The following is a 26,243-nucleotide window of genomic DNA, read 5'->3' on the forward strand; positions in this document are numbered from 1 at the left end:
CTTTCCAGGAAGGGCCAGAAAGCCTGGGTATGCAGGCACATGAGCCTGACTCTCAGCCCCCACAGAGCCTGTCACCTGCAAGCTACGTAACCCATCCCACCAGGTAAAAGGTAGGAGACAGAATTCCACCTTTGGCACGCCAGCCCCCTCCAGCAGCCACCACAGTAGGCTGGTCCTTTCTGAGAAGCGGGTCAGAAGCGAGGGGAAGAATCTGGGGTGTGCCTGGGTTATGCTGCCAGGGAGAGCAGCAGCCCCTCCACTTCCCTGCACCCTCCCAGGTCACCTTCCTCTCCCCCATCTCCTGGCTGGACTCACAGCCTCCCTGAACCCTGGAGACAGATGGAGTATTCACTTTGCAAATAGTAAAATCAAGGCCCACAAAAGGGATAAGAGGCCCTTGCCCAGCACACTGGCCTGGGACAGGAAGCAAGCTAGATTCCAGAATCTATGTGCTTTCTGGTACAGGGGTCGCCACTTATCCATGGGGGATTCATTCCAAGAGCCCCAGGGATGCCTGAAACCAGATAGTACCAAATCCTGTACATATCAATACTATGATTTTTCCTATGACTACATACCTATGATAAAGTTTAGGCACAGGAAGAGATTAGCAATAACTAGCAATAAAATAGAACAATTATAACAATATACTGTAATAAAAGTTACATGAACGTGGCCTTACTCTCTCTCAAAATATCTTATTGGACAAGTTTAACGCGTTTTCCATCTTAACTGAGCACTTATCCCGCACTGTGGTAGCAAAATTTGCAATTTGAGGCACAACAGTAAAACTAGCACAAATTGCTTTTTCCTTCTTCTCAATTTCACGGATAGAAGATTCATTCTTACCACAGATATTAGCAACCTCAGCAAACAATTGCATCTTTATTAAGTCAAGACATTTCCCCTTTTCCCTTAAACAGAGCATTTTATCACTTCACTTTGGTATATCCGAATTGCCAGCATCACTGCTCTGGGGCTTTGGGGTCATTAGTAAGTCAAATAAGGATGACTTGGACACAAGCACCGAGAGACCGCAAAGTGGTCTGAAGCGAAGTTGGTTACTGAGTGACTAATGGACAAGTTAGCTGAACACAAGGGTGATTCACACGCTGAGCAGGACAGAGAGGGACAACCCGAGATTTCGCCACACTACTCGGGACAGCATGCAATTCAAAACTTATGAGTTATTTACTTCCGGAATTTTCCATTTAATATTTTTGGACCTCAGTTGACCACAGAAAGGAAACTGCTGCAAGTAAAAGCGAGGATAATGGGGGACTGTACACAAATGACATGTAATTTTCAAAGTTACTCAGAAATACTTACTTAGAAGGCTCCTCTACTGCTGGTCTGGCTCGTGGCCACTGTCCTGACTTGCCGCCGTCCTGGGTACCCAGACGCCCTCCTGGTGTTCAGGCGACTCGGACACTCCCGGACCCCTGATTCTGTAGAAACCCACTTCAAGTCTTCACCATCATCAAAAGCTCCATGTGAAAATGACAGGTTTTCTGGAGGGGTTTGCTCCTTGGTAGATTCATGGCTCAGTGCCAGAACAAAGCCCTGGGCAAATGGAAAGTACAGCGTGGAGAAAGGGGCTGGAGAAGAGGCAGGCACCCATTCACCCAGTGAAGCCTGAAGGTCCCTCTGCAGGTTTTGGGTACAGTGAGAACAACACAATCCCCAGAGTCCAAGACACAGATGCTGCCTCCCTCCCAAGTTAGCTGTGGGGGAGGAGAGCACAGGAGGGCTCCTCCTACCCAGGGACCCTGGTGGTCCCACTGGCTTGGAGTCCCTCTCAGCCACAAGCTCCATTCATCACCCCTTGTCACCCTTCTAGGTCCAGCTCTTAGTGGACCTTCCCTGGAGTGGCCTCCCAGAATCCCAGTTCTCCTCCCACCCCACCCCAGAGCTGGATATGAGCTCTCCTTCCATCCTGCATCCCTCCCCCTCCCCTGTGTATCCATCACATCCACCCAGAGCCCAGGTCTGATCCCCTCAGGGACCTCTCAGGGTCTTGGAGATGCAAAAAAATTTTTTCTAAAAGCGTGAGTGAGCGAGTGAGGTCAGTCAAGGATAGAAGGGGCTAGCTATTCCACAGTCCTGACTCTGTAAAGGAAGCTGATTGGTGACAGGGTGAATCCAGGCAGGTGAATGCGAGTAATTTGGGTTTATCTTGTCTACCTGAGAAGCCACCTGGCAGGCAGCACCACCAAATGCAGGTGGCCGGGTATGAGACCACAGGAAGAGTGAACAACTGGAGATCATGGTCAGTGGTGGCTGGGTTACCCAGTGGGTTCAGGCAGTGTTTCTACACAACGGGTCCATGGAAGCCCAATTTGAGAGATGATCTGTAAGAACAGAGGCCACGGTTAGATTTGTTTAGTGAATGCAGCACATTCCTCCTCTTTTTACAGACCCACAGCACTAAGGTACTGAGCAGTTGTGCTGCAAAGTCAGCAGTTTAACCACATTGAATTATTTTTGCTTGTTTGTTTGTTTCAGTAAAATCTGTTTCACATCCCAAGGAACTAGTGTGTCCACAGGACACACCCAGAACACAAGAGAGTGCTAGTTATTTAGGTGTCTGTCTTTCAAGGAGGCAATCTATGATGGTCTGGAACATGTTTCTTCCTCTGTCAAAAAAGAAAAAGAAAGAAACAAAAATCTGTATTTTACAAGAATTACCGCTTTAAAACAAAAGGACAAAATTCCAATGGTGGACGGTTAGGTACCAGTCAGCCACGTGGGAAGGGGAAGGAATCTGCCATAAAAGCTCTTTTGCCCTCTGTCCTTGACTGTAGATGTGGCCTTTTAACAAGTGACTTTTCTGGGCCCCCTGTTCCTGTTTTGTAAACAGTCACAAGGATCAAATGAGTTACTCGTGACTAGCTCTTATTGTCGCAAACATACAAATTTAGTGATTTCCTTTTCCATTCACATGATAAGCTTGATAGGCTTATAACTTAGTAAAATAGCCCTTTGTGTGACATAATTTTGGAACAGAGAACATTTACAAAGGGAGGATTCATCTGAGTCTGGGTTGCTGCTAGGAAGACTTTCTGGAGGAGTGGAAAGGTGAGTAGGGTGTGGCCTGGGTAGGGAGGACGGTACCCAATAAATAAATAAATAAGAAAGGACTGTCCCCGGAAGGGAAGGGTGTCAAGTGAATACAGGCATGGAGGTGCCGATGAAAAGAACCTGGGCCTTGTTCACTCAGCTGTCGTTCTCAGTCAGAGTCCGCTCCCAGGAAGACTGCTGCTGACCAGAGGCGAGCCGACCACTGGGAGCTGGCAGCTCTGCTCTGTCTGCTGAAAAAGAGAACCATCTCCAAGTTGAGGAGGTAACGAGCACTGACAGGTGGTCCCCTGAGCAGAAGGCAGCGTTTGCTCCCCCAGTGTGCAGCATTTGCTCCCAGGCAGCTCTGTGAGCTTCCCACCGCCACCCCCTCCCAGAAACCCCTCCAGGGCCAGGCTGGTTGGGAACTGCATCACTGAGAGAGGCAGAAATCCAGTGGAGCTCACTCAAGTGAAAGGTGGTTGGGGAGAGATTCGGGGCATCTCGGGGAAGGCAGACAAGGGCAGGGGGCAGCGAGACTTTGGGGAAGAATGGAAAAATACTGAGTGCCAGGGGCTCTGTCTGACTTCTTCTCTTTCATTGTCTAAGTCAATCTCCGTCCCCTCTCTCTCCCTCCCTCTCTCTCACACGTCTCTATTCCAGTCCCTCCCTCCATGTCTCTCTGTGTTTTTATCCCCGTATTTCTATCTCTTTGTGTATATGTATGTGTGTGTATCTCTGTCTCTCTCTGATGTTTGTTGCAATCTTTTTCACTCTCTAAGTGCCCCTCTTTCCCTCTCCCTCTCTCTCACTGCACAGTCTCCCACCTCTAGTTTCTCTCTGCTGGTCCTCTTCCTCTATTTGCTCCTCAGCATACGTGGTACACACATCACCACCACAACCCCCAACCCTGGAGTCTGCTTGACCTCTTAGCCCAGTGCTGAAGAGCATCAGTGACCCACTGTCTTTCAAGAGAAAATCTGAATGACCCAACTCAGAGAGCTCTGCTGGCCAGGGAGAATCCCGTGATGACACCATGATGGCTTCTTTTAAGAAGGGGTCTCAGAGGGGTGTTGGCCTTCAGTGTGGCTTTTCCAGCAGGACAGAACTGCACTGCACAGTGGGAATGGCACCCACCAGGAGTCATGGGATTGGGTCTCCTATGGGCACCCATGGAACAGCCGTGTGAGCTGAGGCAAGCCACTGCCCTCTCTGGGTCTCAAATATCCCATCTATAAAAGGAGCAGTTGGATAAGGTGTTCTGTTAAGAATACTTCCAGACCCCAAATTCTATGATGTTCTCTTTACAAAACAGGTCTGGAGACCAGGAAAAAGACAGGAGAACCTGAAAAGTGACAGAAGAGTGTTAAGAAAAGAAAAACTATGTCCTATCAGAAACGATTGGTTAGTGTGTGTCCAGGGCAGGCTTTGAGGATGGCAGGGCAGGAGGTGGGGGCAGGGGGTCAGGGCCAATGGTAACAGCTGTCATTCCCAGTGTGGAGAGGGGGGCCAATGGCTCCTCTTCACCTGCCGAGGCTGTTGTAGGTGCAGATTCCAGGCCTCTCCCCACTGGTCTGATGCAATGCGTCACCCTTTGTGACTATGGTACAGGAGGTCTCAGAACCACCCTTTCCAATCACTGAGTGGGACTTTTTGAAGGGTTAGAGCTGCTTGAGGAGAAACTGGGCTTCCTAGAAAAGGTAGTGATCCCTCCACCTTTGGGAGTATGCAAGCAAGGCAAGGCTGCTCTAGATGACCTCATCTCTAGATGCTAGACCTGTAGATCTAGACTTCAACTCTAGATGCTCTAGATGACCTCAACAGGGCTGCTCTAGAGGACCATCTTGCCTCCTGTTTCCTCAACACTCTGAAGTGCAAACAGAATCAAGACTGTACTGGGAACTCAAGACTCAGGTGGAAAAAAAACTTTCCTTTCTTTCTGAGGCTGCTTATCTAGATCTCACTCATCCAAGCGAGAGCCCGTGGATCTTTAAAAAAAAAAAAAAAAACACTTATTAATTTGGCTGCAGCAGGTCTTAGCTGCAGCACATGGGATCTTAGATCTTCGTTGCAGCCTGAAAGATTTTCAGTTGCAGCCTGTGGAATCTTTAACTGTGGCATGTGGGATCTAGTCCCCTGACCAGGGATTAAACCTGAGCCCCGTCCCCCACCCTGCATTGAGAGCATGGAGTCTTAGCCACAGGACCACCAGGGAAGACCCAAGGCCATGGATCTTATGTCCAGACAAGGGGCAGGAAGAGAGTTGGCTAAACTGATCCTCCTCTGCCTCTCCCATTATAGCTCCTGAGCTTTCAAAGCCTAGAATCCAGGTCAGTGGGGAGTAACTCTAAGATACTGTCTTGGACTAGGACTCACTCATCTTTCAGAAATAAGCAGAATCTGGGTGGAAGGAGGGAGTTCAGCTATAGACTCTGTCCTGCGATCCTGAAGCCAGGACATTAGAAGAATGGCTCATCTCCCGTCTCCAAGGCGGGCCCCACGGCCTGTGCACTAACTGGGCTCCAGCTAGCACCTGGCATCCTATGTGGCTTGGGAGGACCTAAATAGAGGCGGTAACTTAAAGCTCTTTATTAAAGGGCTCAAGAACTCACAAAGCACCTCACACCAACTAATCCGTTTAATCTTCTCAGGAATCTGGTATAGGGGTTGGTTGAGTGTCGGAAGGGGAAACTGAGGTTCAGAGAGGCTGGGAGTGGTACAGATCTGAAAGAGACACAGATCTCCACCTCCCTCTTTCTTCTGTGCCCCCTACTCCTCCAGGAAAGCCCTGGCATGGAGAGGTAGATGGACACCCCACCCAGTCAGAGCAGAAGCTGGGACCAGGAGAGAGTGGATCCCATGGAAGCAAGTGGATGGAGCAGCGTGCTTATTAAGTAGATAGGCCTGTCTCAGGAGGACAAGGAGAGTGACCAGCTGGGATGGAATCCTTGGAGAAAGGGGTAGGAGTCAGCTAGGCAGACAGGAGGCCCGAGGGTTTGGGTGTCAGGGGACCTGGGACCTATGTGTGATGCGTGTAGCCTGGAGCAAGTCCCTACTTCTTCCCAGACCTCCGTGTCCCCACCTGTTCTTTGGAGTGGCTGGACTCCATGGTCTCCACTGTCCATCCTTCTCTGGCACTGGGGATTTTCCCTCCCTGAGTCATCACCCACCCACTAGCAGCATAAGGCCAGTGTGACTCAGAGGCCACAGAAATTCCCTGGGCTTTCAGGTCACCTCTGGTTCTGCCCGCAGGCATCCCTAATCCCCAGAGCGACGACCAGAAGTTTCCTAGAAGCCTCAGTATTACCTGAAGTCCGTAGTGGATGGACACACTGCCAAAGGCTGCAGTGATGGGGATTGGCCAGAAGATGGAGCCAAATGCCCTGAAAACCTAAGTTTGACCTTGTGAGTTTTTGTTTCTAGCAGTACAGGTGCAGAAACTAAACCATAAACACTGTAAGAGATGTACTTAAGGCATTCTACCTGCTCACTGGCAGAACTGGAAACCAAGCCCCTCTCTCCTACCCTTGGATCTTTCTACCCTCCCTTCATCTCTGCTTATGCCGCAGGATTCTGGTTGAGTTGAGTTCATCCCAAGACGCCCTGATCTAGTTGTAGCTCATTTGCGTTAGGTTTATGGCACTGGAGAGGCCCTGAGGGAGAGACAGTGAACCTTTAAGTGGATGGGGTCTGGCTTTCATGTTTCATGTGGATAGGCAATATGTTCATACACACTCATATAGCCCACCCACTCCACCACTGTGTTAACTTTGGGAAGTCTCTGATGCTCCTTAAACCTGTTTTTCTCATCTATAATTTAGAATTTCTCATCTATAATTATAGATGTATTGTGTTGTGATGTTAAGTAATTGAGAAGCACTCTAGGCACCCTGCCTATGATATAGTTGGGGCAGTAAGGACCAGGAAAGTGGACACTGCAACAAAGAGACATAGATTTTAGTCCAAATTCTGACACTAGCTTCTTGAAGTCTCTGACCTTAACTATAAATGGCTGCTGTCAGATTCCTTCTAGAGAGCTGGTAAAGGTGTAAGGAAGAACCCCTACCCTCAGCATCAAAGGCTACAAGGGGAGGATCGAGGAGGAAGAAGTAAGCAGAGAAAAAGGATGGGGTGGCATCACAATTTTCCTACTGTAAGACCTCTCCAAGAGCTGCCCAAGGCAGAAGGCAGCTGCATCCATTAATCTGCTTCTTCACACGCTTCAAAGAGAAGTTGGTTAGGAAAGTAAATTTCTAGAGGAAAGGGAGAATGTTATTTGGGGATGCTGCTGCTTGGACATAGGACTCAGGCCAGTGACTCTTTGAGGAAGCTAGGACCGTGCCCCTGCCCGGCTGAGGTGAGGCTGGAGAGGAATCAGGAGCAGATTCCTTGGTCTGATACGAGGAATCACAAGGACTGAATCAGACCAGTCCTTGGTCTGAGAACAAGGACAGCATCCTGTAAATCAACATGCCTTATGAAGCCCACAGTCCTGCTTCCCCAGCCTCTCAACCCTACTCAGTAATTTGTATGTGGTTTTTGAGTCCTCTTATACAGCCATTTGACATTGACAGGTCCATTCACAAAGTACTGAAGTCAATTCACAGTTGGCCAACAACTTCCTTTCTGGGTCCTCTTATCCCTGAGCATAGCCAGCCTCCCCCACTCCAGGACATCTGCTGGCCAGGAGAAGCTTAAAGCTGGACAGCACAGTCACCCCAGAGAGAGTGTCCACATGAACTGTGGGCCCGGCAAGTCTCATTTCCTGAGTTCTGACACAGAGAGGGTACAGGGGCCTCTCCACCTTCTCAACCTTCTGCTGCTACTTCTCACAGGACATACTCTTCAGCTTCCCCTTCTCTTTCTCATGCTCCTTCTCTTTCATCATCTTTGCCAAACTCTGGAGCGGGTGGTGGAGAGAAAGCATGCACAGATGAGACACTGGCTTGACAGTGTGACCTGAACTCATCAGGGTCTGTTCCTCCCATGCCTACCTCTCCTGTGCCCCTTCCCCCTCTCACATGCTCAGTTTTTGCAACTTTCTCAGAGCACTTTCATACCGAGTATCACATCTGAGCCCTACTGCCATTTTCAGAAGTGGGTAGGATGGGGATTATGGACCCATTTCACGGAGATATAAACCGAGATCCAAGGAAGAAAAGTGGCATCTGTAAAAGCAAGAAAGGAAATTGGTGCCATGGGGGAACTAGAATCTAGGATTTCTCCCACACGGTCCAGGGTCCTTCCCCAACTAAGTAGACCATGATGGTTGTTGAGGGAAACAGCCAGCTCCCCCATCAACATTGACTGGTGGCCCTAGTTAAGCACCTCCCCAGGTAGGACCTGGAGTCTCTGCCTGTGAGGGAAACTTTGAGGTCAGCCTTTGGGCTCCTGCAGGCTGTGGGAAGGGATGCTGGGTGCCTGGTATATGTAATGACAAGTGAGTGTCCACGGGTGATGTGTGTGCACGTAGCATGCCCGAGCTCGGCCATTCACCCTTCAACAACCCACGTGTGTATGTCCCCGTGCCCATTTCTGCTCATGGCTGGCATGGCCTCTCACTCCAGTATTGTTCGTCCGGGGCTCCAGACTTCCTGATAAACATTTGTTGTCATTGTTTAGCCGCTCAGTGATTTCTGATTCTTTTGTGGCCCCATGGACTGTATCCCGCCAGGCTCCTCCATCCATGGGATTCTCCAAGCAAGAATACTGGAGTGGGTTGCCATTTCCTTCTCCAGGGGATCTTCCTGACCCAGGGATCGAAACTGCGTCTCCTGCACTGGCAGGCTAATTCTTCACCACTGAGCCACCAGTGAAGCCCCTGATAAACATTATTTTTTTCTAAATGCTAATCAGACCTCAGAAACCCTGGGAAGAGTCTGCTGAGCTGGCTGTTTCTCCCACCAGCCCCGCAGAAGGTCATGCCCAGGATACAGAGAAAAAAATCCCAGGTAAGGAGTAACTCGCACTTTAGGACAAAATCTATCTTGAGTGAAATTTCTTGCTTCTCTGCACACCAACCTGAGAACAAATAGATGGACAGCAACTGGCATCTTCCTGGCACATTCTAGCTTACAGAGGGTGTTTATGGATATTGTCTATGATGGGCAGCCGTATGAGGTCAGCATTGCTAGCCCCACTCGACAGATGAGGAAACAGAGGCCCAGGGAGGTGAGAGGAATTTCCCAAGAACCCATGGAATCAGTGCTCACATACAGTTCTCTTTGCCTAAAACCTCTGATATCTCTCAACAAAGGAAGGAGCTGCGTCAGGTGGAGAGCCAGGCTGGGGTGCAGAATAAGGACCATTTGCCACTCTTTGTGTTCCTTTTCTCTGCCTCCCTGAGCCAGGCCTCCAACAGCCCGGAAGCCTGGAGGACCCCCCTGTTTATATGAAGCCCCATGGGGAGGTTGCCTCCAGGCCCAAGTGCACATTCTCCAGGGACGACTGCCAGGAAAGGCTACCCCTCCATTCCTCATGACTCATCCCTGCCCGGTGCCCATGAGACTGCTCTGCTTCTCAGCCGTGGTCTCAGGATTCTCTGAGAACGTTGACACCTCCCTTCTTTCCACCTCCACCAGACAACTTACTAGAGCAGCAAAGACAAGGCCAGATCAGACAGCACTGGGCTTTAAATATGGGATTTCAGACTGCAGAGGACTGGAAATGATAGTTGTGTGGATGTGAAAACTGAGGCCCGAGTGGGCAGGGACTTGCTGAGAATCTGTTGGGAGCTTAAAGGCAGAGCTGGGCTGGAACCCAGGTCCAGGAACCCACCACCAGCACACCTGGCCAGACATTGGCCCTGCTTCCCACCATCCTGTGATCACAGGAACTGATTTTCACAGCCTCTCGTGAGCTGCCCAAGGACTTCTCTTCCTCCCCAGGGAATCTGCCCTCTGGTTTGGGGACACCTCCGCTTAGGTTTGGAAGGAGGCATCTACCCTGGTGAGAAGAGGAAATTAGTTTCTCAAAGCCCCAGCCAGTTCAGAGACCTAGGGGCTCCTTTCCAATGCACCTTTGACTCACAAACTCTCATGGGTGCATACTTCTCAAGTCTCCCTGCCCATAGACGCCTGGAGGAACTGGACTTTCTCTGCACAGCCCTGGTGGACAGAACTAGGGCCAGTAGGTGGAGTTTATACAGAGGCAGATTCCAGCTCCACATAAAACAGAACTTTGTATAATCAGAACTGTTCCCAAATGGAATGGGCTGTCTCCTGAGGTGGTGAGCTCCCCAACACTAGAGGCAACCAACCTGCTAGGGGATCCTACTAATAGAATAGAGTTCCTCAAAGTGTAGCCCACCTGTATCAGAATGAATTATCTGGGATTATTCTTAAAAGGGCAAAGTCCTGGGACCCACTCAACAATCACTGAATCAGGCTGAGTGTGGGCTAGGATCTACCTTTCTAACAAGCTCCCAGGTACTTCTGATGTAGGATTCTGGTTCACAAATGAATGTTTGAGAATCCCTGCTCCAGAAGAATAGCAGATGGAATCTACTCCCTTTCGCCTCTGAAATTCTATGATTCTATCCTCTGAAATGCATATCTCCCCTCCTTATTTGTGTTGTACAAGGACCATCCTAAAGACAGATTATTAAGTTACAAAGTCACAGCTCCATGATGGGAAATGGCTGGCAGGGGAAGTGTGTGGGGGCAGACCAACCACAAAGGCAGCTGTTAATTCTCTGCCCCCCAACCCAGTGCTGACCTGAAGTGATAGCCTAATATTGCAGATCCTTGACTATCTAAGACTCCATGGTCCCACTCAATTTTATCTCAACACCATAGTATCTAAGGCCCAAATTCACTAGTCATAGCAGAAGCCAAGAGAACAGAGGAAATATCCACTTACCAATCTGGAGCTCGAGGGCAAACTGGTCTCTTTGCTGCGCTGGCAGATACTTTCCTGGGCGTCTCTATTTTGCATGCTTTCTACGCTTCCTTTTTTCAGCCCTGAGGTGAACTAACTCATTGTTCATACTTCGTAAGGCATCACAGTCATATCATGACAGATGTTTCCAGCCAAAGCCTGGGGCTCAGTTCCACCCCTTTGGTCTCCCTGTCAGTGGCAAGCACACCCTCCATAAATTGGGGATGAATTTTATGCCAGCCTTCACACTGCTCTCCCCTCTGACCCAGGAAATAATCACTTATGTGTTCAAAGATGCATATAAAATGGTAACAACTATAGCATTATCAAAATAATAGGCCTAAAAGAATAACCTTCGCTAACACACATACAGTACTTGTTTCATTTCCTAAACACTTTATAATAATTTATTTATTTAATAATTTATTTAATAATTTATTTAATCAGCACTATGACCCATGAGCCAAGTATTGTGATTATCCCCAGGTTAGAACTTGTACATTCCCTTCAAGAAACTGAAAAATAATTTGAAACAACCTGAGTATCTGACAATAAGGGATTTGCCAAATAAACTATGGAACTTCTCTAAAATAGAATATTATGAAGCTATTATAAATGAGGTTAAAAATGTTTAATAAGCCACAAATATGCTTATATATTTGGTAGTATAAAAAGCACAAGAAATAAAACTACATATAACTGAATTTGGGGTGAATGTGCATATGAAATAAAAGCATATTGTGGTTAGGTCCTTGGCAGGGAAGGCTTCCTGGAGGAGGCTGGCATGGAGCTGGGGTTTGTTCAGAAAGCTGGTAGGGGGCTGGGGCAAGGGCTGTGCTCCTGAGGGGAGACGTCCTGATGGGAAAAGCATGAGCTGTTGCCACTCACAATCTCAGGTAACAATGTCAGAGGACGCGCAGGACTTAAGATGCTTAACACTGCCTAAGAGTTTGGAGATCACGGTTCACTTCTGACTGTTACCAGCTGCACAGTGAACATGGCCAAGTACTATCCCTTCTCTGGGCCTCAGTTTCCCCATTGGTACAAAGGTGATAATAACACTTTTCCAACTCTCCTATGAACCAGGCTGGAAATGCAAAGCTCAAGTGAGGACTTAAGCTTGAGAATTCCTAATGAGCCATAGCAAAGCTGGACTCTCTCTCCTAACCACTTACTGAGGGCTTACTGTGGACCACAGACCAGGCCAAAGGCTTGTCGGCACATACAGGGCCAGCTTCATGGGTGTGTGATCAGTTCAACGCACAAGGCCCATGCTCAGAAGGGCCTGTGCTTGGGGGTTTAATGCTCTGTGGCTACCATCGTGAAATGCTTAATAATTTTATCTTTGGACTGGACTCTTAGAAGCAATGTCAGATGGACAATGAACATGTGCTGGGGTCTTGGAGCCTCCACTAACACATGGCCCAACTCACTTTGTCTCAGGGCTTCCCCTGTGGCTCAGTTGGTAAAGAATCCGCGTGCAACGCGGGAGACCTGGGTTCGATCCCTGGGTGGGAAGATTCCCTGGAGAAGGGAAAGGCTACCCACTCCAGTATTCTGGCCTGGAGAATTCCGTGGACTGTATAGCCCATGGGGTCACGAAGAGTCGGACATGACTGAGCGATTTTCACTTATTCACTTGCACTTGGGGCCCCAGGCGCCTGTGAGGGTCTACGCTAGCCTGCCAAGTATCCTTGTGCTTGATTCAACACCAAAATAAAACACCATGGCATGCTGAGAGAGGAACCATGGGCGCCTGCCTGCTCAGTTGTGTCTGACTCTGCGACCCCATGGACTGTATTAAAGCCTACCAGGCTCCTTCATCCATGGAATTTTCCAGGCAAGAACAGTGGAGTAAGTTGCCATTTCCTCCTCCATGGGGATCCTCCCGACCCAGGAATCTAAGCCACGTCTCCTGCATTGGCGAGTGGATTCTTTATCACTGGAACTACCCAGGAAGCCCTGAAGAACCATGGAAGAAGGTAAAAAGCTCTATTCTTGCTTTTTGAACAGAGAAGCCCATTTCCATTTTGCACTGGAGCCCATAAATTAAATTGCCTGGGAAAATCCAGACATTCCTATAAGGAATGTGCTTGTTTTCTTCCATTTCACAGACAAGGAAGTTGCTCTTAAGAGTTTATGGGGCCTAAGGTAACATAGCTGGAAGTATTAATAGCTTAGACAGAATTTGAACCCAAGTCAATTGGAGTCCAGAGCCTGGACTGGACTCCAGCCCGGGTGGGGAGCCCCTCCAGAACAGTAGTCCCTGATGCCCTCTAACCACAATCAAGGCCATCACAATTCATACCAGGGTCAGCGTCTCACCTAGATGGAGAAGGCAGAGACCCCCTAGAGGCAATGAGAGGCTTAGGAAAGCGTTCACACCTTGAAATACTCTTCATTAGCTGAGATAGTCTGACCCAACCTCAGCTGGCTGTATGAGATTCCTCTGCCTCCTGGGGAAGCTGAGCAGAACCCAGAAAAACCCACATTTCAGCAGAGCCACCTACAACCGAGCAAACAGACACTCCTCTCAACCCCTCCAGACCTCAGATACCCCACCTTAAAACAGGTGTGAGGCTTCTCTGGTGGCACAGTGGATAAGAATCTGCCTGCCAATACAGGAGACATGGGTTCAGTGCCTGGTCGGGGAAGATCCCACATGCCGTGGAACAACTGAGCCCATGCACCACAACTACTGAGCCTGTGCTATGGAGCCCAGGGGCTGCAGCAGCTGAGCCCGTGTGCTGCAACTACTGAAGCCTGCACCCTACAGCCAGTTCTCTGCAACAAGGGAAGCCACCACAATGAGAAGTCCACCCACGGCAACTAGAGAGTAACCCCCACTCGCCACACCTGAGTAAAGCCTGAGGATCAACGAAGACCCAGCACAGCCAAAAATAAGTAAAATTATTTCTTTCAAACGGGTGTGGAAATACTTTTGTGCAAGTTTTATACACAGGGAAGGTGATACAGTCATTGCCATATGACTTTGCCCACATCAGCAAGGACTTGCCAGAAGCTGACTGCTTTTATGGTCCTGATGATTTGTCTAGGTGTGTGGTATTATGGGCACTGGGACTGAAAATATGAGCCAGGGCATCTTTTGGGGTAGGGAGGAGAGCAGAAGGCAAGAAGGAGACTTTGGAGAAACCCAGAATTCAGAGGAATATCATTTGGTTTGCAAATGCTTTGTTTGAGATCCCAGAGCTCTTCCTGCTAGTCTCTACGTTAAATCTCACTATTGTGGGGTGGGGATCTGAAGTCCGCCCAGCAGCCTGAATTCAGGATGAGGGAAATAAGCAGATCTAGCTGATTCAGACTGGTTGGGATGGCCAGAATGAAGCTTGTTCTGGCGTTTACTTCCCCTGCTGCATCTCTCAAGCTTGCAAACCAGAGATGTTGGCTCCTTTAATCAGGAAACAGGACCACAGATGGGGACAGTGTGGGGAGCAGATTCTGCACTGGAACTGAGTTCCAAGGGCTTTATCACCTCAGTCCTCACTCTGGAAGTTAGGGATTACTGCCCGTATTCCACAGTGGAAGAGACAGTCTCAGAATGGGAATCATTTACTCAAGAATATCTTTTAACATTCTAGGCCCCATGGTGCCAATTCTTCTTTAAGTGCTCTCATATACAGTGTCTTAAGAGATGCACAAAGGTGTTATGAGATGAACAGAGGCAGATCCTAGTATTCCCATATTATAGGTGAGGAAGCTGAGACTCAAAAAGAAAAACTAACGGACTAAGGCAAGAAGTCCCGTTTCTCCATTCTCTGCCCCCTGGAGGTCCTAGAGCCTAATGAAGACAAAAACTACTCTGGCTTGCAGAATACCAGGAAGCTTTGGGGACCTTATAATATCCGCAGACATCTTAGAGTCATAATCATTGGAGCTAACATTTATGGAGGGATTTCTGTGGCCAGGCACTGTGCCAAGCACCTGTGTAACACCTCACCCAACTCTGGGATGGATGCCAACCCGATATTACAGGGCATGAAACAGCAGAGAGGTTCAACAACTTGTCAGGTCACAAAGCCTGGGGCTGGGAAATGAACTGAGGCTCTGTGGCTCCAGGGCTCACCCTTGCTCTAAAACATCTTGCCATTCTGCCTCCTCAGGGAAAGTGATCAGGGTAAGGATTGCAAGCTGAAGTGGATTTTAAGCAGCTGCTGACAGCCGATGGGCCCGCCCACTCTAGGGAGAAGCGTTCTCTCACCCTAATTTCATTTGAGTGACCCCCTTTTTAAGACATGCTAACCCTGAAGTATAGAACCAAAAACCACCCAAAGGTAGTCTCCTTAAGCCCAGAGGAACTTCGAAATGCAGAAGAAAACCCCTCAGCAGTAATTCTGCTTGTTTGTGGTGTTGTATGTTATCTGTCCTCTCCTGTTGGATCTTGGTATTTATCTTGGCTAACAGGGGTCCTATCCTGGTTTCCTTCCTATGGTATATTAACAGCACCAGCTGCTTTTCCAGGAGGGCTTAATGTGAAATTGAATGAACCAGAATACCAATATTTTATCATCCTATTGCTTGTCTTGGAGAAGGCAATGGCACCCCACTCCAGTACTCTTGCCTGGAAAATCCCATGGACGCAGGAGCCTGGTAGGTTGCAGTCCATGGGGCCACTAAGAGTCGGACACGACTAAGCGACTTCACTTTCACTTTTCACTTTCATGCACTTTTCACTTTCATTCTCCAGTGTTCTTGCCTGGAGAATCCCAGGGACGGGGCAGCCTGGTGGGCTGCCGTCCATGGGGTCACAGAGAGTCGGACACGACTGAGGTGACTTAGCAGCAGCAGCAGCACTGCTTGTCTTTCAAGTAATCAAGAGACAGGCTATGATATACATTCAACCATCAGGACTCTTTAGAGATCCTAAGTCTACTGGAGAGAGAGGGCTTATTATTCAGATTTAATTAGGCTATAACAGGAAGTCCTAAGTCAGTCACATCCCTTTGAAGGGTAAAAAATAATTTCCTTACCCTCTCTGACCCTCAGCCTGCCCAGACTTATCTTCTTCCCTGTAGGGCAAGATTGGCAGTTCTTACATTATTTCCTTACTACCCCCTGATAGGTTCAGGTGAGAACTAGCTAATTGGCTCAGCATCCATTAGAGCCATGGAGAATCCAGACCCAACAACCCAATCTCCTCTTTTCACGGCTGAGAACCAAGCTGCCATCGGTGCAGTGGCTATAAAGGCAGGCAGAGCTGGTGGTGAGTCTGCTTGCCACACCAACCCCCCAACCCCCACCACACACCATATAACCTCAGGCTAATGTCTTCACCTCTGCAGGCCATCATAACAGTTCTGGCTTTGTTGGGCTGTTGTGAAAATAAATAGCATAATGTACTTAAAACCTTCAGCACACTAGCCTGACACATAGTAATCACTGTTAACATTATCTATTATCAAGATTAATACACTGAAAGTGTCTCCATATAAATCTTGAGTTAGAAACTAAACCAGCATTACAATCCCGCTGTCCTGGGTAGCTTCTGTTCAAACCTTTGTTTATAAATAACTTTAATTCATAATGCTTCTTTCACCCATTTGATGCAGAATCTGGCTTTGATAATGCTGGAAGCAGAATTCCACAAATATCTTTTCGACTAAATGGGTGGATTTCAATGAACAGTTCAGTCGCTCAGTTGTGTATGACTCTGTGACCCCATGGACTGAAGCATTCCAGGCTTCCCTGTCCATCACCAACTCCCGGAGCTTGTTCAAACTCATGTTCATCAGGTCAGTGATGCCATCCAACCATCTCATCCTGTCGTCCCCTTCTCCTCCTGCCTTCAATCTTTCCCTGCATCAGCGTCTTTTCCAATGAGTCGGTTCTTCGCATCAGGTGACCAAAGTATTGGAGCTTCAGCATCAGTCCTTGCAAAGAATATTCAGCACTGATTTCCCTTAGGATTGACAGGTTTGATCTCCTTGTAGTCTAAGGGACTTGCAAGAGTCTTCTCCAGCACTACAGTTCGAAAGCATGAATTCTTTGGCGCTCAGCTTTCTTCATGGTCCAACCCTCATATCCATACATGACTACTGGAAAAACCATAGCATTGACTAGACAGACCTTTGTTGGTAATGTCTCTGCTTTTTCATATGCTATCTAGGTTTGTCATAGCTTTTCTTCCAAGGAGCACGTGTCTTTTAATTTCATGGCTGCAGTCACCATCTGCAGTGACAATGGATTAAAATTATCCCAAGAAACTTCTCAAACACTTTCCACTTTGGAACCTGCTCCCCAAGGACCTGCTTATGAAGAGGAGCCAGATGGTGCTATACTTACTACCGTTCCTGCTTCTGAGCCCCTGTAACAGGGACAGTCACCTGAGAGGCCCCGAGGCCTTTGTTAAACCCAGGAAGTGGGCAATGTTTCTTGACTCTTTGGCTCTGTTGGCCCAAAGCCCTCGTTTTTTTAAAAAATTGAAAGAAGTATTGAGATAACTGTAGATTCACGTTTGATTATAAGAAACAAAGTCTGTGTATGTTTTACCCAATTCCTCCCAATGGTGACATCTTACAACACTAAAATTTCCCAACCAGGATACACATTGATACAATCTATCTGCCTCATTCAGATTCCTCAGGTTTCCTGTATGCAGTATGTGTGTATGTGTGTGTGCATTTAGTCTATATACCTTACTTCATGACTAGATCCCTGTGGCCACCATTACAGCCAAGTTAGTCCATCACCACAAGGATGATGTTGTTCTTTTAAAAACATACCTACCTACCTCTTCCCCTATCCCCATTCCTAACCCCCTACAGCTATTCATCTGTTCTTCATTTCTGTAACTTTGTCATTCCTGTTACAGAAATGGAATTATATACCTTAAGCAGTTTTGAGGAGATTGGATTTTTTTCACTCAGTGTAATTCCCTTGAGATTCAGCCAAGATCTTACATGTAGTTTGCTTGTTCCTTTTGACTGCTGAGTAGCAACCCATGGTGGGGACACACCACCATTTAATTATTCACTCACTAAAGGACATCTCCAAACCAAGCTTCCAGTTTGGAGCTATTACAAATAAAGCTGTTATGAACATTCATGTACTCCTCTATCCACTTTGATCACTAATTGATACAGATGCTCTTACTTCACTGAGATCTTTGTTCCTGCGGCTGCAAACATGACTCATCACCACACCATCCTTTCTGTGCCAGCTCCTAGTGGCTTTGGATAATCTGCCCAGACGCTCCCCTACAGACACTTATCACTAGATGGGCACCTTCAAGCCTTTCTCCTAAAAGAAATAAAATAGAACAAACATGAGTTTGCAAGCCAGACAACGTGGGCTCACATGGCAGGGGCTCTGCTATTTACCGTGGTGAAGTCTCACGAGAGTCACTTAATGCTCAATCTGTTTCATAATCATAATAAAGTAGCTGATAGCTGGGAAGGTTTCTTTATCGACAGCTTTTGGTGGCAGTGTAATGTAATGGCTAAAAACAGGAACTCTGGTACCAAGCTGCCTGGGTTTGAATCCTGACTCTATCACCTGTTGGGTATGAGATCTCAGGCAAGTTATTTAACCTCCTTGTGCCTCAGTTTTTCCATCTGTAAACAGTTCCTATCTCATCAAAATTAAAGTAATACGCACAAAACAAATGTTCACAACAGTGCCTGGCACATAGCATATACTAAGCATTAGTTCCCACTGCTGTGTGGCAGACACTATTCTAAGCACTTTATGCAGATTATTTTATTTAATCCTATCAATGACTTTATTTATTAGTGCTATTATAAGATCAGTTTTACAGATGACAAAGCTGCAATTTTAAGGGATTAAGTCACTTGCTCAGGATCACATGGTTGGAAAATGAGGGAACTGAGAATCCATTTTGAGCCTGTCTTTGCTTCTCACCTCTATGCCACCCTGAAGGCCCATGAACTGGAAATGGCAGTGCCCTGCCTCGAGCAGTTATCAGGATTTACAAAGAAGTGTCTTTCATGGTGCCTGGGAGTCAACCTGCTCCATACGTGTTAGTGACCCCTTGTAACTACTGGTGGCTGATGAACAATACATCACTCTATAGTTCCATATACAGCAGAAACAGGCCTAAGACACAAACCACCAAAACAGAAATCTGAGGGTTTTGAGGATGCATCTTCAAACATTTACAATGTGACCTGCCCAACAATCACAACCACATTTGGGATGAGTCCATCCAACTCAGCCTCAAAATCCCTTACAACAGAGCAGCTGCCTCACTTCTTTCTCAGGTTTTACAGCTACCATGCAGAGATCACTCAGTGGCATCCACGGAGTTCCTACAGGATAGAAGCTACACATTCTGCAGTCTGCTCCCTGCAGCCCTTATCCCAGTAAACATGTACAGAACCCCAGGGAGGCTCTGGTGTAATGGAGTGACAAGGTCAGCATCCAAAGACCCAGGTTCAAGTCTCCACTGAGCCTTCTATCAAGCCATGTGACTTTGGGGGTCACTTCCTTCTATGAGGCCTCAATGTCCCCAGCTGTGAAATGAGCATTTTCCACCTTGTTGTTGTTCAGTAGCTCAGTCATGTACGACTCTCTGTAACACCATGGAATGCACCACGCCAGGCTTTCCTGTCCTTCACCATGCCTGGACTTTGCTCGAACTCATGTCCATTGAGTCAGTGATGCCATCCAACCACCACTTCCTCTGTCACCCTCTTCTCCTCCTGCCCTCAGTCTTTCCCAGTATCAAGGTATTTTCCAACGAGCCAGCTCTTCGCATCAGGTGGCCGAAGTATCGGAGATTCAGCTTCAGCATCAGTACTTCCAATGAATATTCACAACTGATTTCCTTTAGGATTGACTGGTTTCATCTCCTTGTTGTTCAAGGGACTCTCATCTTCTCCCACACCACAGTTCAAAAGCATCTATTCTTTGGTGCTCAGTCTTCTTTGTGGTCCAACTCTCACATCCATACGTGACTACCAAAAAAACCACAGCTTTGACCATGTGGACCTTTGTCAGCAAAGTAATGTCTCCGCTTTTTAATATGCAGTCTAGGTTTCCATTGCTTTTCTTCCAAGGAGCAAGCATCTTTTAATTTCATGGCTGTAGTCCCCATCCACAGTGATTTTGGAGCTCAAGAAAATAAAGTCTGTCACTGTTTCCATTGTTTCCCCATCTATTTGCCATGAAGTGATGCGACCAGATGACATGATCTTAATTTCCTGAATGCTGAGTTTTAAACCAGCCACACTCTTCTTTCACCTTCATCAAGAGGCTCTTTAGTTTCTCTGCTTTCTGCCATTAGGGTGGTATCACCTGCATATCTGAGGTCATTGGTATTTCTCCCAGCAATCTTGATTCCAGCTTGTGCTTCATCCAGCCCATCATTTCGCATGTACTCTGCATATAAATTAAATCAACAGGGACAATATACAGCCTTGACGTACTCCTTCCCCAATTTTGAACCAGTCTGTTGTTCCATGTCTGCTTCTAACTGTTGCTTCTTGACCTGCATACAGATTTCTCAAGAGGCAGGTACGGTGGTACTGTATTCCCATCTTTAAGAATTTTCCAGTTTGTTGTGTGAAAGGTTTTAGCATAATCAATGAAGCAGATGTTTTTTTGGAATTCCCTTGCTTTTTCTATGATCCAACGAACACTGGCAATTTGATCTCTCATCCCTCTGCCTTTTCTAAATCCAGCTTGTACATCTGGAATTTCTCAGTCCATGTACTACTGAAGCCTAGCTTGAAGGATTTTGAGCATAACCTTGCTACCATATGAAATGAGTACAACTGTCGGTAGTTTGAACATTCTTTGGGATTGGAATGAAAACTGACCTTTTCCAGTTCTGTGGCCACTGCTGTTTTTCAAATTTGCTGGCATATTGAGTGCAGCACTTTCACAGCATTATCTTTTAGGATTTGAAATAGCTCAGCTGGAATTCCACCACCTCCACTAGCTTTGTCTGTAGTGATGCTTCCTAAGGCCCACTTGACTTCACACTCCAGGATGTCTGGCTCTAGGTGAGTGATCACACCATCATGGTTATCTGGATTAAGACCTTTTCTGTACAGTTCTTCTGTGTATTCTTGTCACCTCTTCTTAATATCTTCTGCTTCTGTTAAGTCCATACCATTTCTACTGGTTAGGATTTGGTGCTCTTACTGCTGTGGCTCAGGTTCAATTCCTGGTCAGGGAAGCCTTTCTTCTTGAGTTCCAAAGAACAGCAAGGAGAGATGAGAAAGTCTTCTTAAGTGAACAATGCAAAGAAATAGAAGGAAACAACAGAATGGGAAAGACTAGAGATCTCTCCAAGAAAATTAGATACCAAGGGAACATTTAACACAAAGATGGACACAATTAAGGACAGAAATGGTATGGACCTAACAGAAGCAGAAGTTTCCACCTTATATGTTTGATATTCTAGCTCCATATTCTCTAGTAGCAGGAAAGCACTAAGGATCCTGTTCTTTTTCCTTCCCTTGCTCCTTTTTCTTCATTCTTTCTTACAGTCAGACAGTACTTCCTACCATGTGCCAGACCCAATACCAAGAGCTGGGAATGCAATGGTGAGCAAAACAAACACAGAAAAACAGGTACTTAAGCGTTTGTTGATTTACTGAATGCTCTAAATGCTTTTATTGTTGTTATTTAGTCACTCAGTCATGGCCAACTTTTTTGCAACTCCATGGACTGTCACCCACCAGGCTCCTCCATCCATGGGATTTCCCAGGCAAGAATACTAGAGTGGGCTATTTCCTTCACCAGGGGATCCTCCCGACCCAGGGATCGAACCTGCATCTCCTGCATTGGCAGGCAATTCTTTACCACTGATTCTTACCACCTGAGAAGCCCCTCTAAACGCCTAAGAATACTCAATTCTTACTTTGAAACTTTTGCTTCAACATACATGCTAACCATGCAGTTTTCATTATGCTCAGTAATGTAACTGGAAGCAACAAACGAAGAGCAGGCTGTACTAAAGAGAAGTTCTTCAGTTATGACATAAACAGCCACAATTATGATGTAAACAACTCAGGCTTAAACAAGTTTGGCTGAAATTGGCTGAACTGTCTGGTAGAAACTTTGTGACAGATTATTCCAATTTTTAAAATGTGCTTTAAAAAATTAACGATACTGGTACATGTACAGCAGATTTGGGAAAACGACTTCCCTTTAGAACAGCTTAAGAGCATAGCACTGGCCAGTGTGTACACTGGAGATAAATGTGGGGTTGACATTAGTTTATGAACATTTCTATTTCCTTTAGATCAAATTAATGAAGTCTCTTAATCACAGCCTTTAAAAAATCCAATAGTAGGAAGAGGAACATTTACTCTAGTAATAACATTTAATCTATCAAGGTGCTAAGTGAATTGGGAAGAGGTGGGTGGCACATACTAAGACATAGTGGTAAATCTTTGATACCAGAAAATTTAAAGGAAGTAGCACCAAAAAGGGAGACGCCAATGGCACCCCACTCTAGTACTCTTGCCTGGAAAATCCCCTGGACAGAGAAGCCTGGTGGGCTGCAGTCCATGGGGTTGCTAAGAGTCGGACACGACTGAGCGACTTCACTTTCACTTTTCACTTTCATGCATTGGAGAAGGAAATGGCAATCCACTCCAGTGTTCTTGCCTGGAGAATCCTAGGGATGGGGGAGCCTGCGGGCTGCCGTCTATGGGGTCGCACAGAGTCAGACACAACTGAAGCGACTTAGCAGCAGCAGCACCAAAAAAAAGTAGGGATCGTCACGAAACTACATCATGTACTCACTCCAAATGGGATAATGAAGCATGCATCATCCAAAACCATCACCATAATCCAACAGGTTCCAATATGCCCCCTCAACCTACCTACTTCACCTATCAATGAATGTTTACGTTTTTATTTCCTCAACTCTACTACATCAAGGAACTTTCATTTTTTTTCATTATATTCTAGGTGAAAGGTAGGCAACTGTTATGTAGAATCAACTGGCCCTTTCATCACCTCATTGGTGGTCTCCATAATCCACTGAAACACATGTGGGTGGGCGGGTGAAGCTGATGAGAGGGATGAGAGAAGAAGAAGAGGCGGTAAGTCACATTGGCCTTTTGTAGGGTCTAATCTAAATAGGTGAAAATGGGGGCTGCAATCTGGACAGATGCATAAACAGTCACTGTTCTATCCCCGACTCTATACCCCTTTCTTGAAGAAAAACCTTAGATATGTTTCCAGATAGAAGAGTAAAAGCTGAAAATTGCCCTTATATGAGAGTCCAAACAGGTAATAGCGTGACCAGTTTCCAAACCTTGCTCAAAAGAATACTATGTTCAGTTCAGACAGAGCAACTAAGTTTGAGGCACACATTAGGGCTGGGAACACCAGCTTTATTTACCATAACACAACCGCTTTTCTGAAATTACAGAATTGCTCACTTTGGGAACAGTGAAATGTGTCTATTAAAAAAAATACTCAAAAACTTTTCTCATCATGTTAGAACATAGTATAAGCAGAGTTAACATTTTCGTGATGTCGGTGATTCCAAATCTGCCTAGCTTAACAAATTGCCCCCTACCCCAAATAAGGTGCACATAGAAATAGTCTTGATATCAATCTATGTTATAGCTTCACTTTGCTATTTCTTCGGTCTGGGAAAATACTGGGGCTTACATTTGGAAAACTAAATAAAAGCATAAACTGACAGAATTATTACATTTTACTTAAAGGTTTAAAAGATATGGGGCAGAGCTCATAAAAGTTACCTGAAACATTAAAAATCACCAAGTTGGAGAACCTTTTTTTTTTTTTCAAAAGAGTGGATAGCAAAATAGCTGTTGCTACTGCTGCTGCTAAGTCGCTTCAGTTGTGTCCGACTCTGTGCGACCTCATAGATGGCAGCCCACCAGACTCCCCGGTCCCTGGGATTCTGAAGGCAAGAACACTGGAGTGGGTTGCCATTTCCTTCTCCAATGCATGAAAGTGAAGAGTGAAAGTGAAGTCGCTCAGTCGTGTCCAACTCTCAGCAGCCCCATGGACTGCAGCCTACCAGGCTCCTGCGTCCATGGGATTTTCCAGAGGACTTATAAATCTTTTAAATTGCTGAAGAAAGCAAAAGAAGGCTTAGAATCTGAAGGATAAAAGTTATATTTATAAACATGCTAAAGAATACATGAAAAGAAACCAAAAAAAAATGAAGAAAAATATACTGTGTCTTAATCCTATTATACATGAACATCATTTTCATGGGACTCTACAATCCATTTCAACCAAGTAACAAAATCTCCATCACTGAAAGAGCTTCAACCCTCCTTTGGAGCTAGCTATTACAGAATTCATCCTGCATACAGGGTATGAGTGAAAAACATCCTAGAAACTCAGAATATCTACAAACATCAAACTGTTTCTCCAAATTGCATTTCTTTGTCTTGAATCCGGTAGAGTGGGAGGCAACAACAATTTGAAGCTTACCATCGTGGGACAGGAGAGCAACTTGAAGTCAAAGGACACTTGGCTATAGTTAATTAATGTGGCTATAGGTAGGTATATTCCATAAGCTTCTCCTCAATGCCACTGAGAATTAAAGAGTAGATGAAATTTTCTAGCCAATTCCAAAAATCCATGTAATCAAGGGCAATCACTACAGAGTTTATACATACTCAGTTTTCTTAAAAGCAATAGATTTTATTATAGAAAGGAGAAAGAAAATGGCATTAACAGATCAAGCACATAAATTCCAAAATACTGAATTCCTTTTCCTCTTTTTTTTTAATTTCTTTTCCTCTTGCTTAACAACCAATTATATCCATGGACTATAAAATGACATCCATGACAAAAATATTAGTGTTTTACATATTGCCAAAGAAAGATCAATATCTTTGCCTGAGTATCCCATTAACTTTCGCCTGGAGCTATTATTTTTGAACTGTCTATAAAACTTTCTTTTCAAATAATTTATTAATTATAACAACTGGGAAGAGCAGTGTGAGGACCTGAATACTTCAGTCAAGCAGTGAAGACAACAAACTTCCTTCAAATCTGCTCTCCTGCCAGCATTTTTATATACCAAAATAACCTTTCTCCCTCACTTCTGCAGGGCTACGCAGAAGTGAGTGGCATTTCTCAGCCATCACAAGTCTCAGGTAGAATCTTCTCTGTTCCTCAATGTTCAGACAAAGGCCTCTGGACATGAAGCTCATGCCTCTGGTAATTCAGTCTTGTTCTCAATAAAAGAGATCTCCAATACAGGTAAAAGTAGCTGAAAGGCATCCTGAATGTAGGAAGCACTGTTTGATGCCTACAGGGATAAGAAATGAAAAATAAGAAAATGAAAATATTGCTGTCTCTTAAAAGAGAAAATATAAGACAACAAAAACCAAACTAATTTTTATAATCTAACTGAATCTATAGCCTGGCAAATAAGAATACAGACTTAATCATTGCACTGAAGTTAAAAGGAAAAGAATGATCCAGCTCTTAAGATGATATGATAGCACAAAAAAAAGAATGTCACCATTTTTGTCCAACTGGTCCATCAAAAATAACAGCCATTTTTTGGCATCATGCTCAGATTCAGCATTCAAAGCTTACTGATTCCTTGAATGAGTGGGTAAATCCTGTCACAAGCATTTTACTCAATTACTCAAAGAGGATTTCAGAAGGCTATGAATTCTAAATCAACAGAATTTATAGTCCGTTGTGACTGCTCCTCTTCCATGGACTCAGCACAGTTGTGAACATGTGACAGGTGCTCACAAGTATAAACAAAGAATACTACTTTTAAAGATGATAAAGTACAGATATGTTTCTGTCTAGTACAAGAGATGTATTTATGAAAAGCTAGGATTCATTATGCCCAGAGTTTACCAGACTTCATTAATATCTGACAACTTCTGACTTTCTAGAAGAACAGAGTTCATTACATTAAAAAAAAAAAAAGTATAACTTCAAGGACAAGAGTGTTCAAATCTATAAGCAAGAACAACCAACTCAAAAATAGCAGAAGGGTACCCATATCAAGTGTGTTAACCCTTTTTTGATTTATCAGTAGCATAATTTAAATGGTTATTTTAACTTCAATGTGACATCTGATGCCAAACTTTCAAGCCAAAAGAGACCTCACAACACATCTAGTTAAATCTCTTATTCTGTATATAAATATAACAAGACTGCCGAGAAGGTAAATGCCTGGTCAATGATCATACTGCAAATCAGGGGAGATCCAGAACAGGACTGGGCTCCTGGTTTGCAAGCTCCTTTCATCTATACCACTCTGTCATCTATTAAATCATAAACATATTTAATTGCTTAAGTGATCAGAATGATTTCTTTGACTATTAAAGGAAAATGATTCAGTTAAGGAATGA

The 26,243-nt window shown here is 45.6% G+C and overlaps 1 protein-coding gene and 1 long non-coding RNA gene across 5 annotated transcripts in view; one reads left to right on the top strand and one right to left on the bottom strand.

Moving 5' to 3' along the window:
* Positions 1-2,988: 2,988 nt before the first annotated feature.
* On the top strand, positions 2,989-25,114 carry LOC104969225 (uncharacterized). 2 transcript variants are annotated; one of them, XR_807954.4, is made up of 5 exons: positions 2,989-3,078; positions 3,234-3,343; positions 8,914-9,008; positions 12,776-12,917; positions 13,560-25,114. It is a non-coding gene; the product is annotated as an uncharacterized lncRNA (long non-coding RNA). The 2 variants fall into 2 exon arrangements; XR_009495326.1 differs by having other exon boundaries at positions 3,234-9,008.
* The window catches only part of FAM114A2 (family with sequence similarity 114 member A2), a 34,956-nt gene continuing 32,719 nt past the window's right edge, over positions 24,007-26,243 (bottom strand). For 2 of the 3 annotated variants that reach the window (XM_005209651.5, XM_059888072.1), the window contains exon 14: positions 24,007-25,174. In XM_005209651.5, the coding sequence (XP_005209708.1) occupies positions 25,073-25,174 (102 nt within the window). In that variant the 3' untranslated portion in view covers positions 24,007-25,072. 3 annotated transcript variants of the gene reach the window in all.

The sequence above is a fragment of the Bos taurus genome, chromosome 7, assembly GCF_002263795.3.
Source record: "Bos taurus isolate L1 Dominette 01449 registration number 42190680 breed Hereford chromosome 7, ARS-UCD2.0, whole genome shotgun sequence".
NCBI classification, from domain to species: Eukaryota; Metazoa; Chordata; class Mammalia; order Artiodactyla; family Bovidae; genus Bos; species Bos taurus.